Source organism: Phoenix dactylifera, unplaced genomic scaffold (genome assembly GCF_009389715.1).
Source record: "Phoenix dactylifera cultivar Barhee BC4 unplaced genomic scaffold, palm_55x_up_171113_PBpolish2nd_filt_p 000804F, whole genome shotgun sequence".
Lineage (NCBI taxonomy): Eukaryota > Viridiplantae > Streptophyta > Magnoliopsida > Arecales > Arecaceae > Phoenix > Phoenix dactylifera.
The window spans coordinates 1-16,626 of record NW_024068171.1 but is presented as its reverse complement, the minus strand read 5'-3'; the positions used below and the strand labels follow the sequence as shown (position 1 = coordinate 16,626).

General features: G+C 39.8%; 1 protein-coding gene across 1 annotated transcript; it reads left to right on the top strand.

The window, feature by feature from the left end:
* The first annotated feature begins 10,675 nt into the window (after positions 1 to 10,675).
* LOC103696482 (small nuclear ribonucleoprotein-associated protein B'-like) lies at positions 10,676 to 15,940 on the top strand. Its single transcript, XM_039120435.1, has 2 exons — positions 10,676 to 11,607; positions 15,322 to 15,940. The coding sequence occupies exon 1, from the start codon at positions 10,697 to 10,699 to the stop codon at positions 11,594 to 11,596; it is 900 nt and encodes a 299-aa protein (XP_038976363.1). The 5' UTR covers positions 10,676 to 10,696; the 3' UTR covers positions 11,597 to 11,607; positions 15,322 to 15,940.
* The last annotated feature ends 686 nt before the right edge of the window (positions 15,941 to 16,626 follow it).

The window sequence follows — 16,626 nt, the reverse complement described above, 5'->3', positions numbered from 1 at the left end:
ATGGTGAGAGTAGTAGGAGTAGTGGTTGTTTTAGATGTGTTTTGAGGAAGGCTCCGGTGGCATGTCGTTTTCGGACGGGGCAAATGGCATGCATTCATTCATGTGGATTGATGGCCGTGGATCCAGGGTCTGATCGGACGGTCGGAGAGACCTGGCAATTGTGACGGTTAAGCTTCCCGCCAGGGCCGGGAGCGCGGTGCGGTGGTGGCGGAGGGAGTCATGGTCGCCAGTCCAACCCGTTTCTAACCAGTTAAGGCCCAACTTAAAGAGCGCACACATGGCAAGCGTTGATTGGCTTGAGCTCAAATTCAAGGTGCCTGGCCTGTTCTGGGTCTAGGGCGCGCTGTGTGAACAGGGGAGGTCTGCATTCCAAACCAGGGTAAAATGCAACCCGCTTCTCACAATCTAATATTTCAAACTGACATGTATAACCTTTCATTCACCAACACGTACAAAACTTTGCCACAAATTTTTTTGATATGTGAAGCTTCTAATAAATAAGGTGGCTTTCTTCTTAAAAAAAAAAAAAAAAAAACGCGGCTACCCATCCTTTTACTAAAACCGAAAAAAATGGAATAGCATCAGATAATTCAATTTTTTTCTTTTTTTTCTACGGAGCATATTTAGCAGAATCATACACACATGTATGAATAACACTGATATATTTATTGAATATCTAAAAATATCTTTCTTTACTATTATTGTTTTTTAGATTGATTTGGTAAAATCAATTTGCACATCCAGTGATTGCTCTCAGAATATGCCATAGCAAAAGGTATTATTTTTGAGACATATATATAAACCAAAACATATATTTACATGTACATAAGATTGATGGTATAATAAAATATCCACTAAAATTTGCAAGGTTTAAAATTTTATTATAGTTTTGAATCTAAAGCAAGCCATCTTTGCAAGCATAACTTACTTTAACCGAGGCATCTGTCCTAATTTCTCTATTTTTTTCTTAAAGAGCCTACGTAGCAGTAAGTAATGAAAATGTGAACGAAGCTAGTTATCTTTCGAATAATATTAGAATTGTGGGTATTTTTCTAGAAAATATGAGGAAGAGGCATTTTGGTCAACTTGTTTGCCAGCTTAATTACTTACCTACATATTAAAGTCTACTATTCCCTAGAGCTATTTACCTAACCGAAAACTGAAATTAACACAGTCTTAACTTTCTTCAATTGTTAGTGTTAGTAACATCACTATTAAAGCACTTCAATTCTTTTGCTTTTTTCCCAATACTTGGTAACATTCCTAACGGATTGCAGTTTACTTGTGCTAGACTATAATATTTATATGAGTGTCATAAATAGCCTTCCATGATAGTAGATTACTATTTACATTTCCATTATATATGTCTCGGCAAACTCATCTATAAGACATCAATCTAATGTTCATACATCAAAAAGAGGCGAGCACCCTCGTTTTTTTTTCCACATTTTTTTAGGGAGTTGGGGAGCAGAGAGCAGCCGACAAGACTTAAGTTGGTGGTAGTTTGGAGGATCCTTAGATTCAAATGGGTTGGTGTTTGAACTAATGAGAGTTCTTGGACTTGAATGAGACAATGTTGGTAAGGAGGATAAAAAAACAAGATTTACGGATTAATTAGATGCAGTGCTATCTGATAAAGATCTGCAAAAACCATGTTGTAAGATATTCTTACAACATTTCCTATAGAAAATAGTGATTCTAACAATATAGATATATAGATTTTAATAGCGATATAGTTTTAATGCCAATTCAGATAAAACCTACACACTATGTAATAGTATGTAAAACAACATGAACACTTGCGCAATAAGATTGGCAGCCCCATGATCACCATGCACAAGTACAAATAGTAAAATAAAAAAGAATTTTGGGAAGATTAAATTTAGAAAAATAAATTTGCAGAGAAAACAAATAAAGTTTGTTAATAAATAGAAAAAAAAAAAGTAAAGGGCATCATTTCAACTTTTAGCAATTTACATTGGATCCCAAAACTTAAGTTTTGATTGCAATATGGCCTAGCCATCCATCCGAGCTCTAGCGTAGTTAATAATGAGTGTGAAATGACTAATATTGTGAGGACCCGTGCGGGCGTGTGTTTAGTCCCACATCGGTTATTCGCTGGGTAGATCTTGGGTACTTATACAGGATCAAGGAACCCAAATAATAACTTCCGGCTAGCCATTTTGGGTGAGATCCTGAGTTGTTACAAATGGTATCAGAGCGGACCCGGTTCATAACCTATGTGGACTAGGGGACACTGCAGCACGGATCTATTGGGACTGACCACGGGCCAATCGTGGTGTTTGTGATTAGATTTGAATAGATATGAACCCTTAGCCTGACGAGGACGTCAGGGCTTGAACGGGGGGAGTATGTGAGGACCCGTGCGGGCGTGTGTTTAGTCCCACATCGGTTATTCGCTGGGTAGATCTTGGGTACTTATACAGGATCAAGGAACCCAAATAATACCTTTCGGCTAGCCATTTTGGGTGAGATCCTGGGTTGTTACAATATGTGAGGACCCGTGCGGGCGTGTGTTTAGTCCCACATCGGTTATTCGCTGGGTAGATCTTGGGTACTTATACAGGATCAAGGAACCCAAATAATACCTTCCGGCTAGCCATTTTGGGTGAGATCCTGGGTTGTTACAAATGGTATCAGAGCGAACTCGGCCCATAACCTATGTGGACTAGGGGACACTACAGCACGGATCTATTGGGACTGACCACGGGTCAATCGTGGTGTTTGTGATTAGATTTGAATAGATATGAACCCTTAGCCTGACGAGGACGTTAGGGCTTGAACAGGGGGAGTATGTGAGGACCCGTGCGGGCGTGTGTTTAGTCCCACATCGGTTATTCGCTGGGTAGATCTTGGGTACTTATACAGGATCAAGGAACCCAAATAATAACTTCCGGCTAGCCATTTTGGGTGAGATCCTGAGTTGTTACAAATGGTATCAGAGCGGACCCGGCTCATAACCTATGTGGACTAGGGGACACTGCAGCACGGATCTATTGGGACTGACCACGGGCCAATCGTGGTGTTTGTGATTAGATTTGAATAGATATGAACCCTTAGCCTGACGAGGACGTCAGGGCTTGAACGGGGGGAGTATGTGAGGACCCGTGCGGGCGTGTGTTTAGTCCCACATCGGTTATTCGCTGGGTAGATCTTGGGTACTTATACAGGATCAAGGAACCCAAATAATACCTTCCGGCTAGCCATTTTGGATGAGATCCTGGGTTGTTACAAATATACTCTTGAGTTTTAGCATTGAATTTAGAAAAAATCATTGCCAAATGCCTCATTAATTCCTACTGTTACTCTTCTATGGTTGCACCTGGGCTATCCCTCCTTCCATAGATTGGAGCTCCAGCCATCCACCCCCAGCCCACCCACCCCACCCCACTCTTGTTGGCCCCCGAATATGGGTCTGTCCTACTTTTTTGAATATATAAATGCATGTATGAGAATATATTGCATAACACTTTTTTGAACCATGAATTTGTTTGCTCTGCTATATAAAACCTTTTTAATCAGTTAATGCAAGCACCATAAAAGCCAAAAATATGTGCAATCCAATAGCGCTATAGCTCGGGCCAAAGACTCCTTTCCCTAAACTAACCTTGCACCCGGATGTATGTTATTTAATCTTACACCATTGTCCCAAATATTATTATGAAACAAGAGTACTTCCATTTTACATCATGTTTGGTATGTCGCTTCAGCCAAACAGTACAGAGCTGCACTACGGTGGGAACTATACACAGGGTTAGCATCATCTCTATCTACTTAGGCCCTGTTTGGGGGAGCTTTTGGAGGGCCAGAAAGCACTTTCTGGCCCTCCAAAAGTACTTTTAGATGAAAAACTGTGTTTGGTAAATTTTTCAAAAAGCTGTTTCAGCTTTTGCGGGAAGCTGAAAACAGCTTTTGGGAGGAAGCTCCAATTTGGAGCTTTTGGGAGGAAGCTGTTTCAGCTTTTTCGGAAAGCTATATTTTTGACAAAAATGCCCATATTAAAATAACATAATTACATAGTTTATCCCTGTATAAACCTAAAAATCTGCTAGAGCCAAGAACCCAAGCCGTCAGACTCCCTTCCGTAAGAAAAGGTATTTTTCTTTTCAATTTTTGTATGCATCTCTTGAACTACATTTTAGAAGAAAAAATTTTTAATCCTTTTCCATACCTTCCAAAATCAATCCATTGTTTTTTTTTTATCATCAACCTCGCGGCCCACGCTGAGGTCCTCCTCGAGCGTGGACCATGAAGAAGAGCCCCTGGACCGCGGAAAATTATTTTATGAAAAATTATGAAAAATTATTATGGAAAATTAATTTATAATATTAATTATAATATTTTATACCTTTATTTTTGTATTAAACTATAAATATAATATCATATTATATTATATCATAATACATTAATATGTTATGTTAAATAATTTTATATTATGTTATATTATGGAAAATTAATTTATACTAATAATTATAATATTTTATACCTTTATTTTTGTATTATACTATAAATATAATATCATATTATATTATATCATAATACATTAATATGTTATGTTAAATAATTTAATATTATGTTATATTATGGAAAATTAATTTATACTAATAATTATAATATTTTATACCTTTATTATTGTATTATACTATAAATATTGTATTAATTACATTACATTATAATACATTAATATGTTATTTTAAATAATTTAATATTATGGTATATTATGAAAAATTAATTTATAATATTAATTATAATATTTTATACCTTTATTTTTGTATTAAACTATAAATATAATATCATATTATATTATATCATAATACATTAATATGTTATGTTAAATAATTTAATATTATGTTATATTATGAAAAATTTATTTATACTAATAATTATAATATTTTATACCTTTATTATTGTCTTATACTATAAATATTGTATTATATTACATTACATTATAATACATTAATATGTTATTTTAAATAATTTAATATTATGTTATATTATGAGAAATTAATTTATACTAATAATTATAATATTTTATACTTTTATTATTGTATTATATTATAAATATAATATATATTATATTATATCATAATACATTAATATGTTATGTTAAATAATTTAATATTATGTTATATTACCAAATATTAATTTACTCTAATAATTATATTACTATTATGCTATATTAACATAATATTATTTTATATTACAATAATATTATACTATATCGTATATTTATGTATTAATTTATGTTATATTTTATTATGTTGTGTTGTATAATACTATGCAATGTCCTTTATGGTAATTTTGTCATATAAAAGTAAGGCTGCAAATGGGTCGGGTCGACCCGTGACCCGACCCGACCCGACCCACGTAGACCCGACCCGACCCGAATTTTAGGACCCGCGGGTCTGGGTCGGGTCCTAAAATTGGACCCGAATCATTTTCTGGGTCGGGTCTGGGTTTACCAAACGGACCCGACCCGACCCGAATGGACCCGAAGAGAGAGAGAAGAAAAGCAAAAGAAAGTCTTTTCTTTTTCTTTTTCTTTTTTTTTTTTTTTGGCATGGGTTGTGGTACTGTTGGTCAGTGTGGGAGGATAGCAAGTTAGCAACAAGCATAGGTTCACAGAATCCAAAGGAACGTCGGCCCGTCAGGATTCTCTCTCGATCTATTACACTGTTGAGACCTCTGGTGTCTCGGTAGCTGCCTTTTTTTTTTTTTCCTTCTGTTTTTTGGTTTTTGTTTCTTTTAACTTTTGAAGGGAGAAAGTGAGGGAACACTGCAACTGAATATGGGTCATGTGCCAGTTTTCTGTAATGGAATTGGATTTTGGAAGAAGGTCTGGGATTTTTTTTGTCCTCGTGAGAGGGGAGCTGGGAGACACCGAGTTCCATCCAATCAGTCATATAGATAAAAAATAGTGTGATATGAAATTTGGCTTGTAGACCGACTTAGTTAGTAAGTCATGGGTCATCTGTTCTGACTGGAGCTCAATTGCAAAGTCTTTCAAGTCTTAGGTTACCCAGCACCTCATAATTATGATATGACCAAATTAGATTTGCCCAAATTTTTTCCCAAAAGCACAAAAAAATTGGACCCGATCGGACCCGGACCCGACCCGAATCCGACCCGGACCCGACCCGAACCCGACTCGGACCCGACCCGACCCAACCCGATCTTCAACCGGGTCGGGTCCGGGTCCAAAATTGGGACCCGAACAAAAAACGGGGTCGGATCGGGGTCACCTAGGACCCGACCCGACCCGACCCATTTGCACCCTTATATAAAAGTACTTTCTCAGTTTGTTTACCAAACACAAAACAAAGTACCACAGCACTTTACGAATGTAGTTACCAAACAGCAAACAACTTTTTATAACAGCTCTACTTCAGACAGCTCTACTTCCAACAGCTCTACTACCAACAGCTCCCCCAAACAGGGCCTTAGTACTATTAAAAAAAAGGCTCCCAAACTTACCTCCACCCAAACTTTTGCTCTGAGCATTAAAGCTTTCGTGAACCATCATCCCTGAAAGAACTAGATAGTTATGCTCCTAGACGTTACTGCTGACACAAGATATGCCCCGATAGTCACCAGAAACTGTTTCAAAATACAACTTTGAAGCACCTACCACAGTTAACAGAAAATGCAGTAATTTAAGCAGGCGTTAGATTACATTACGCCCTTTCTTCCTTGCTTTACTAGTCAATAACCAAAATGCGAACAAGATCACTAACATCATGCACAATTAACTATCTAGAAAACATTGTGTTGGGGGGAAAATGGATTGCCCCGAAGCACGTGGATGCATCGCCGGCACGTGATGACGGGCTCTACGGCAGCAACCCTTAAGGCGCCCGACCTCAGAGGCGTCCGACCCCAGCGTGCCCGACCTCAGGGCTCACAGCCTTGCGGCTTTGATTGACCTTAAGTCCGAAGAAAATACAGTCAAAGAATGAAGCAGACCTCTCCACTCCACCGGAAATCAAGCTCCTCTTATCCTCTCCCAGGATCTAATTCCGCGATCTCCGCCTGAGCGACTGTCAACAATTAAATGCGCATGATCTTCACGGACCTCCAGCTTACTCAAAATCTCAGACCATCCACGACAACTAGTTGACTTACTCAACTCCGTCCAGTCACCCACGACAACTCATTAATTCACAAGATCACACCCAATCATGATGGTAACCCATTAATTCGTCCAGTCACATCACAGGTAACCCTGCACTCCTCTTATAAAAAGAAAACTTCTTCATCTTTAAAGAGGAGACTTTTAGACCTTGCATGCAATATCTCTCTCTTTCTCTACAAAAGCCCCCCCTCTGACTTAAGCATCGGAGGGCCGGCGTCGGAGATCCCGGCCACCGGCTTTTTGCAGGTCCCCCGGAGGACGCAGCCCGCCGACGCACCACGGAGCTCCTCCTTCTTAGCCAGTGGTCACCCTCGGGTCCAGTTTCCAGCAACACATTGAAAAACACAAACCTGGCACAAGTTTTGAGGAGGGATAGGAAGGCTGGAGAAGAAAGTACTATAAGTGGTAAGTAGCCAAGCGGAGAAGATAGAGTAGAAGCATCACTGCATCAGAAAAAAAAACATCACCAGAAGCAGGTCCCTTCCTCGACGGCAAGGCGGCTGGGAAGCCCATCCCCATCAGCTCGCGGCCGCAATGCCCTCATGCCACCACAGGAGAAGCAAGCGAGCGAGCGAGCGAGAGAGAGAGAGAGAGAGAGAGAGAGAGAGGGGGTTGGGACGGGAGAGGTGAGGAAAGGAAATGTTGGAAAAATGCAATAAAAAAATAATGATGCCACAATTTTTTTTTTTTCTCTTTACATGATTAAATAAAATATCATTCATCAAACAACAATAATCTCTATAAGCCACTCAAACAATTAACAAGTAAAATAATCAAGCAATTCACATACAAGAAGCAACATAATTTTTTAACGTGAAAATCCTTCGATATGAAAAAAAGACTATGAAGCCAAAAACTTTCACTATTTAGAATAATGAAATTACAATAGATCTTCTCTAATTCAACTATAGGTTGTACAATATCCATAAAATTTAATTTTAGTTTTTACAATAAGAACATTCATCACAGATTTCAACAATAAATAACAACATAGAGGATATATCTCATCAAGTATTAATGTTTGAAATAATCAATAGACAAGACTTTTTAAAAATCCAAACCATTCAATCCGTAGCACTCAATGCCGGAAACAATATACTGAAATTTCAGGCAAATCTAAATAAAATTAACTATCCAATTATCCGATAAAGTAGCACATTTTTTTTTTATTTTTTTTACCATTTTTCGCAAACTACCAAACTCTCCGATTTCCACGATTACCTCACCTCTAAGCCGGGCGGTTTTAAACTGCCATCTTTTTTTTTTTTTATAATTCAAATGAGATGGAGAAGGGACCACACCAATAGGGAGGAAATAATGCTCTTTTAAGTTCTCATAAAAATTGTAAATCTGAGAAAAAAAGAGGAGGGAAGAGATAACAAAAGATATTGATGGAATTTGTATTTAAACTTATATTAGGGGGAAATTACGGCTCCTCAGATACACAGTTGAGCCATGTTGCAACCAAAATCTAAATTTGAGATTTAAAAAATTTAGAAGTTTTGAAATGTAAGTATAATCATAAAAAGTTGGGGATGTGTTGCTGTAATTTTTTCTAAAATAAATTTATAAAAGTGAAATTAATATACACAGCTTCTACTGCATGAATGTGCTAGAAAAGCTCTCTCTAACGATGTGCACGCATTCATTAGCAAAGTAGCTAATGTTTTGATACAGCATATAATTCAAATCAATTAAGATCAACTCCTAACACCATGCATATAGGATGAAAGCTCTCTACTTGTTTACTATATCACACACTCTTCAATAAAGAGACCAAAGACTCCTATTTCAACAAGAAAACAAAACAACAATAAGGATAGAAAGTCCTTTACCTAGACTGCTATAGCACCGCTTTGCGCTATAACAAAGTTAGTCCTACATATAGGAGTCTCCTACCTTAGTTAGAACTCTATGCTGTTCGAAGTGAAATCCAAGTCGGTGATACTGCAACTAGAACAATACTAGAATAGAAAACCTTAATACTCCCCCTCAGCATCAACTCTCTCATCACCATGCCAAATATAACATCAAACATTTGATTGTTGCCAACGAATGCCTAGCAGCCATATTTTCCTGTCAATATTTGATATGGTGCTTGCACCCATGAACCTGCATAACTACTTTTGTATATGCCTGCAACCATACATCTATATGTGGTTGCACTTTCTTTCACTTTGATATTAGTGCATTTTCGCTCAAACATATTTGCACCTCTAACACACTTGTACCCATATGATTTACCATACTCTATACTCTATAGCTCTATGCACCTCCATGTAACCGCCTCTCTCTAAACATGGAAATAATTCTCATGTCTCTTGCTCAATCAATGCTATGATTGGTGTTGCATTAGATATAATCTTTTGGCTCCTTTTGAGCAACTTCAAAATAACTCTCTCTCCTACCTTATGGAATCCCAAGGCGGTACATGGATCATCATCATGTATATCTTCATTGGTTGCGGAGGCGAGCAGGGTTGAAGAGGACCATTCATCGACCTATCCATCATCACCATCTTGCTGAACTCATTTAAGCATGCATATTATTTAAGTTGGGCAACAGATGTTTCTGAAGCTAATTTGAGATGAAACAGAAGGAACGCACATTGTTGCTGGTTGGGATGCTTATGCTCTTGGTTTTGATCAGCGTCAGATGACTAATAGTCATAACTTCACTAGGGTTGGAGAGCTACATCTGGTTTGAATTGGACCAAATCGAATTGACCACTTGAATCATTAAGCATGAGAAAATATTAACTTGGATTAAGCATGTGTTTGCTTGGACTCTCAAATTCTTTCAACAACTAATATCTAATAGATTCTTCTTATTAACATACAATTGTATTAAAGTGCATCTAAATTTAAGGCTGCAATGGCATACAGTTTTTTTTTTTAAATTTAAGCAAAAATGTTCTGTTCATTTTGTTTCCTCTGTCAAAGCTCAAAGAAACTAACAAAGAGCACTGAAACAAAGATAAATTTGATCCTAGTATCTAAGTTGTGTCATAGTTCGATAATGTAGTTTTATATATGGATCCAATTCGGATCCAAATTTGTCCGAGCCCAAATATTTTAGATTGGGATAAGGTGACTCGATCCAATCCGAATAATTTATTGGGTCAAAAACTGCAGCCGTGGCTCTAAGTTGACCCGGTCTTCTATTAGGTTGAGTCTGAATTCAACATTAAAATCCGAACAAGAAACCGAGTTAGATCGAGATCACTCATGATCTAGTCTCATCCGATCTATTTGCATTTCTATATCTATTTAGAACAAAAAACAAAACAAATGAATATAATTTTTTTAAACAAAAAATGAATATATTTTTTTTAAACAAAAAAATGAATATAATTTTTTTAAACAAAAAATGAATATAATTTTTTTTTAACAGGTACAATTCTAAACTCTAAAATTCTAAACCCTAAAATTTTAAATTTTAAATCCTAAATTCTAAATTCTGAATTTTAAATTTTGAATTTTGAACCGGAGAGCGCTCAGACATTCAAAAGCCTCATGAAACTACGCTGATTCTATTTCTTTCATGCGTCCCTCCGAGTCCGACTCTCCCTCCGACATTCAAAAACCAAAAAACCCTGGCGGAACGAGAGAGACGATCCAAGATGTCGATGTCGAAGGGTTCGAAGACGCTGCAGTACGTCAACTAGCGGATGCGGGTGACGATCCAGGACGGCCGGCAGCTGGTGGGCAAGTTCATGGCCTTCGACCGCCACATGAACCTCGTCCTCGGCGACTGCGAGGAGTTCCGCAAGCTGCCCCCTCTTCATCCGGGCCCAACGCCAAGAAAGGAGGAGAGGAGTGCGAGGACCGCCGCACCCTTGGCCTCGTCCTCCTCCGCGGCGAGGAGGTCGTCTCCATGACCGTCGAGGGCCGCTCTCCCGCGGATGAGTCCCGCGCCAAGGCCCACGCCGCTTCCACCGCCCTCGCAGGCCCCGGAATCGGCCTCGGCGCCGGCCGCGGCGTCCCCACCGCCCCCCTCGTCCAGGCCCAGCCAGGTCTTGCCAGCCCCGTCCGCGGGGTCGGTGGCCCAGCCCCTGGCATGATGCAGCCCCAGATCTCCCGGCCCCCCGTGCCGCAGCTCTCTGCCCCGCCCGTCTCCTACCCGCAGGACGTCTGCCCCCCTCAGGTGCGCGGCTTCCCGTCTCCCGTGGCCCCGCCCGCGCCCTTCCCCGTGCCCCCACCCCAGTTCGGGAAGCGCCCTGTGGGCCTGCAACCCCCTCAGATGATGCACGGCCCCCCACCACCGCAGAGGCCCGGGATGGGGGCTCCTCCACCCGCCAGGCGCGGGATTCCTCCGCCGCCACCGCCTGGTGGAGCGGTCCCGGTGTTTGCCCCGCCGAGACCTTGGATGCCGCCCCCACCACCGCCAAACCTGCAGCGGCAGCAGCAACCTCCTCACAACCTGCAGCAGCCACAGCAATAGTGGTTATCAGAGTACGCACTCTCGTTTTCTTCCCTTTCTTCTTCTTCTTTTTTTTTTTTTAATTTCTGTTTCTTTATTTATCGGTCAAATAAGATCATTTGTGTTGATTACTCTGTGTAATTTTGCATATGTCAGAGTGATTAGAACAGACTAGGAATTCTTCACTTTTGTAAAGTTGATTTTGATTACCAAATTATTTCACATTCTAGATTATTATTAGGAGTTTAGGGTTTGAGTTTTGGGGTTGGAGGTTTTGGATTCGGAATTAGAGTTTTAGGATTTAAGAGTTTCAGGATTTGGGATTTAGGATTGAAATGTTTAGGGCTTAGGGTTTAGAGTTTAGAATTTGGAGTTTTAGAAGTTTGAATTTTTAGAGTTTAGGGGTTTCGGATTTTAGGATTTTAGAATTTTAAAATTTAGGATTTTAGGATTTAGCCCGAGGGTTTTAGGATTTTTGCTTTCACCGCCCCAATCGGCAGCTCTTTCGACTCTTCCGGCATGGTCACTCTTGGGCCAAATTTGAACCACAACAGTAGTGTAACCAAAGTAGCCACCAGTTTTAAATATTTGACATAATCAGTACAATGCGCACCAGCAATAAAATTCCCATGATGCAAAGATAAAAGTCTAAAAAGATTACTAAATTTCTACAGAACCATATCTTTTTGATATTAAGAACCAAGACAAGCAATCAGGCTCATTTCCTTGATCACTGGACTAAGAATTTAAAAATATCACCAGGCCCAGCACCTTAACATTCCTTTTAATCCATTTGCTTCCATCACCTAAACATGACCTTTAATATATTTGGAATGTCTAGTAGTTGACCTGCTTTACTTAGAAGACCGGGTCATAAGTTGTGGTCTAAACCAATCACGAAGACCACCTTATCCCATCCTTTGCTACTTAAATTATTTCAATGTAATACACAACTTTTACAGTTTCACCTTGATAATCAATTAAAACCTCCTTTCAGCCCATTTATGGATTGTCCAAGATACACATCAGCCGTATAGAAGAAAGAGTGTTAAATGCATTATTATAATGCATCAAAATTTGACTAGTGATTCCAACATTAGCATAACAAAAAAATTCAGCAGAACAAATTCTTGGTGCTTCTTTGCAAAAAAGTTTTGATTTTGTTTTTTTGCTAATAATGGGCACTGAGACAAAACTTGCCATCCTTCAAGTTATAGCTTCTAAGACTGTTATTCGAAATATAAAAAGCAGCCTTTAGTTTTGCACATATTAGAATTATACATGATTTACATTTTCAGAATATTTTTGCTTGGCATAAATCATGCATACTTCTGATGAGAAAGAAACTAATTTGATGAATATGGCAAACAAAGAATGTAGCAACGCACATGCATGTGTGTGATTACCATTGGCAAAATTTGCATAATAATGCTTTCAGAGAAAAGGTTACCTGGAAGAAACAGAATTAGAAAAAATCTTCAAAAAAAAAGAGCAAAGTCCTATTTAGATTCTGCAAAGTAACTATTAATTGTGCTCCATAATAATGTAAGCATCCACAGTTAAGGATTGCTGAACCAGTATCGAGTGTTATATCAATCGGCGCTCGGACCAGTTCGGACCAGACCAAATCGATCGCCAAAATATGTCACAGCGCGGCACGCTGTGGCCAAACATGCCACAACGCGCGCGGTGCGCCGTGGCAAATCTAATCGGACTTGGTGGGAACCGATTGGTTCGCACCGAGTTCTAGCTGAATCGGATGGGGCCAGAACCATTTTCTATGCCTGAACTGATCCGATCAGAGGCCGGACCGATTCGGTACGGGCTGAACCAGCTGGTGTAGACCGGCTCAGCATTCCTTGTCCACAGTCATAGATAGAGTGACCCTCAAAACAAAGATAAGGGATGATGGAAATGGAAGTCATACATGGCTAACTCAAGTCATCCAAAAGACTGCACAGATAAACTAGGAACTTACCAAAGTAGTAGCATCACTGAAATATGTAAGGAGAGAGTGTGGAGCCACAATCTTTAATTCATCTCTATACATGGCTGCATCTTGAAGAATTTTCACATAACAAAAGGGGAAAAAGGGAAGAAAACAAAAAGAACAATTGAAGGTAAGCTTTGATTTCTCTGATTTGAGCATCTAGGGAGAGAATCATTCACATAACTAAGATGATCAACTACATCCAAGCATGAATATACATATATCCTTGATATACAATATGTACAACAAAGAATTTGTTATCAAGTTATGATCCAAACAAAATTACAAAATCAAAATCATGCGCCAGATTAGAAGATTAAGAAATAATAATAGTACATGCATAGAAGGCAGGGGAGGGAGGGAGATCGGAGAGATGAAAAGATTTAGATATGCTAATGAGAAAAGTGAAAAGTAGAACCATCTTTAGCCATTTGCCTTCATAAAATGTAGGGGAACTACATATCGATAACCTAAGAGGCAATTATTGGTCAGAATCTTGCATTTTTGCCACGTATAGAGACATTTTTCAAGAGTCCTAATAAAATTGAAAACCTAAGACATGAATTAATAACGAGAATTATCACTAGTGTAATGTTTATACGACCCCAGGATGTCACTACTTAAGCCAAAGAAGACATATATATACATTTTTGTCTCTAGGGTTATGTATTTAGGGCTTAGGGTTTAGGGTTTAGGGTTTAGGGTATTTAGAGGGTTTAGGGTTTAGGGTTTTTAGAGGGTTTAGGGTTTAGGGTTTTTAGAGGGTTTAGGGTTTAGGTTTTTTAGAGGGTTTAGGGTTTAGGTTTTTTAGGGGGTTTAGGGTTTAGGGTTTAGGTTTTAGGTTTTAGGGGGTTTAAGGCTTAGGGCTTAGGGCTTAGGGCTTAGGGCTTAGAGCTTAGGGCTTAGGGCTTAGGGCTTAGGTCTTAGGTCTTAGGGCTTAGGTCTTAGGTCTTAGGTCTTAGGGCTTAGGTCTTAGGTCTTAGGTCTTAGGTCTTAGGGTTTAGGTGTTAGGTTTTAGGGTTTAGGTTTTAGGTTTTAGGGTCTTGGGTTTAGGGTTTAGGGTTTAGGGGTTTGGGGTTTGGGGTTTGAGGGGTTTGGGGTTTTAGGGGTTTGGGGTTTGGGGATTTGGGGTTTGGGGATTTGGGGTTTAGGGTTTCGGATTTCGGGTTTGGGGTTTGGGGTTTGGGGTTTGGGATTTCGGGTTTGGGGTTTCGGAGTTTCGGAATTTTGGGTTCGGGGTTCGAGGTTCGGGGTTTCGGGGTTTCGGGGTTCGGGGGTTCGAGGTTTCGGATTTCGGGGTTTTGGGGTTCGGGGTTTCCGTGGTCGGGGTTTCCGAGGTCGGGGTTTGGGGTTTAGGGTTTAGGATTTTAGGGTTTAGGGTTTTAGGGTTTAAGTGTTTAGGTTTAAGGGTTTAAGGTTTAGGGTTTCGGGTTTCGGATTTCGGGTTTAGGGTTTCGGGTTGAGGGTTTCGGATTTAATAAACTTTTGGGGTTTGGGTTTTGGGTTTTGGGGTTTAGGGGTTGAGGGTTGAGGGTTGAGGGTTCGGGGTTCAGGGTTCAGGCATAATTAATATCAACTCTCAAAAGTTTATTTTTTATTTTCTTCACTTATATTAAATTCTAATGCATACCCTACAACTTTTGAAAAAAAAAAATTAATTATGCATGGTATATAATTATTTCTAATTTATCATTATGTTTGTAAAATTATATTTTTAAGTTATCTTATCCATCCGTGTCATAATATTTTATTGCAGGTTCTAGGTTGGATCCAAATCTTACTTTTTGCACGCACCGAACTAGATCCCACTTCGCCGAGTCTTTTATTTTCATCCATCCCTCCGTCTCCAACTCGCCCTCCGACATTCAAAAACCAAAGAACCCTGGAGCGCGAGGGCCGCCGCACCATCAGCCTCATCCCCCAGACGAGTCGCACGCCAAGGCCCATGCCGCCTCCGCCGCTCTCTCAGGCCCTAGCAGCGGCCTCGCCATCCCCCCGCCCCCCTCGTCCAGGCCTATCCAGTTCTCGTTGGCCCCATCCGCGATGTCGGTGCTCCTGCCCCCGGCATGATGTAGCCCTAGATCTCCCGGCCCCTCTTGCCGCAGCTATCTGCCGGGTAAGAGACATCATGATGTTTTAATCCGAGTAGATGAGATATATGACCTGAACTTAGTGAACTATTTCTTTCTGGAATCTTTGGATTGTCAAGATATTTTGATTTTTAGCACCTCGTTCTCGGCTTTTATATTTTGTCCGGTGTAAAGTCTCAGAAGAATCCCCTCCCACTCTCTTTCTCTCTCTCTTCGATGGAGAAGCGGAGGAGGCCGAGAACGATCCTCGCTTCTCCGACGACCGAAGAAACCCTTGTCAACGTCTCGGAGGTCTAGCGGGGATCTTTCATTCTACTGGACTTCGATTAGGATCTTGCATTCTGGTGCATTTCTTCTCGCTTTTGCTTTATGATATGGTGTTTGATGTTTTGATCAATGTTCTTGTATTGATTGCTATAAGAATTCGGTGATTCTTTGATTAGATTAGGGCAACTGGACTTGGAGTTCTTGGGTCGGATCTTTCCACTGTTCTGGATGATTCTTGATGAGTTCTTTGAGATTTTTTCTCCGGATTATGATGAATGGGAGATGTCCGTGTCTAGAATCCTTGTCGATGAATCTTGGGATAAAGTGCTGCTAGTGTTCTGCGAAGTGATCAGAACTCATGTGTTGCGGCTCGGGATTTACTTTGTCGTTCTTTATTTGATTATCGGATTTCCTTTGATTTTTTTAGAAAAAATGTTCTTGAACTAATAATAAACTTTGGAGTGTGAACCCATTCCTGCGCTGCTGGGTTTACCGGCTTTGTTGCGGTTGTGTATGATGTTTATGTGGGGATCTTGCAGAGCTGATGTTTTCATCTAAGTAGATGAAATATATGAGCTGAAGTTAGTGAACTATTTCTTTCTGGAATCTTGGATTATGACAATTCTTTGGTTAATCGTCAACTGATCTATATTGTCAGCTAGTGGAGAACCAAAGGCAGTTATACTTGTAGTAAAGATGATCTG

Bases quoted from the DNA above. Each gene is read 5' to 3' on its own strand.
- LOC103696482 (XM_039120435.1), top strand. From the start codon at position 10,697: ATGCGTCCCTCCGAGTCCGACTCTCCCTCCGACATTCAAAAACCAAAA.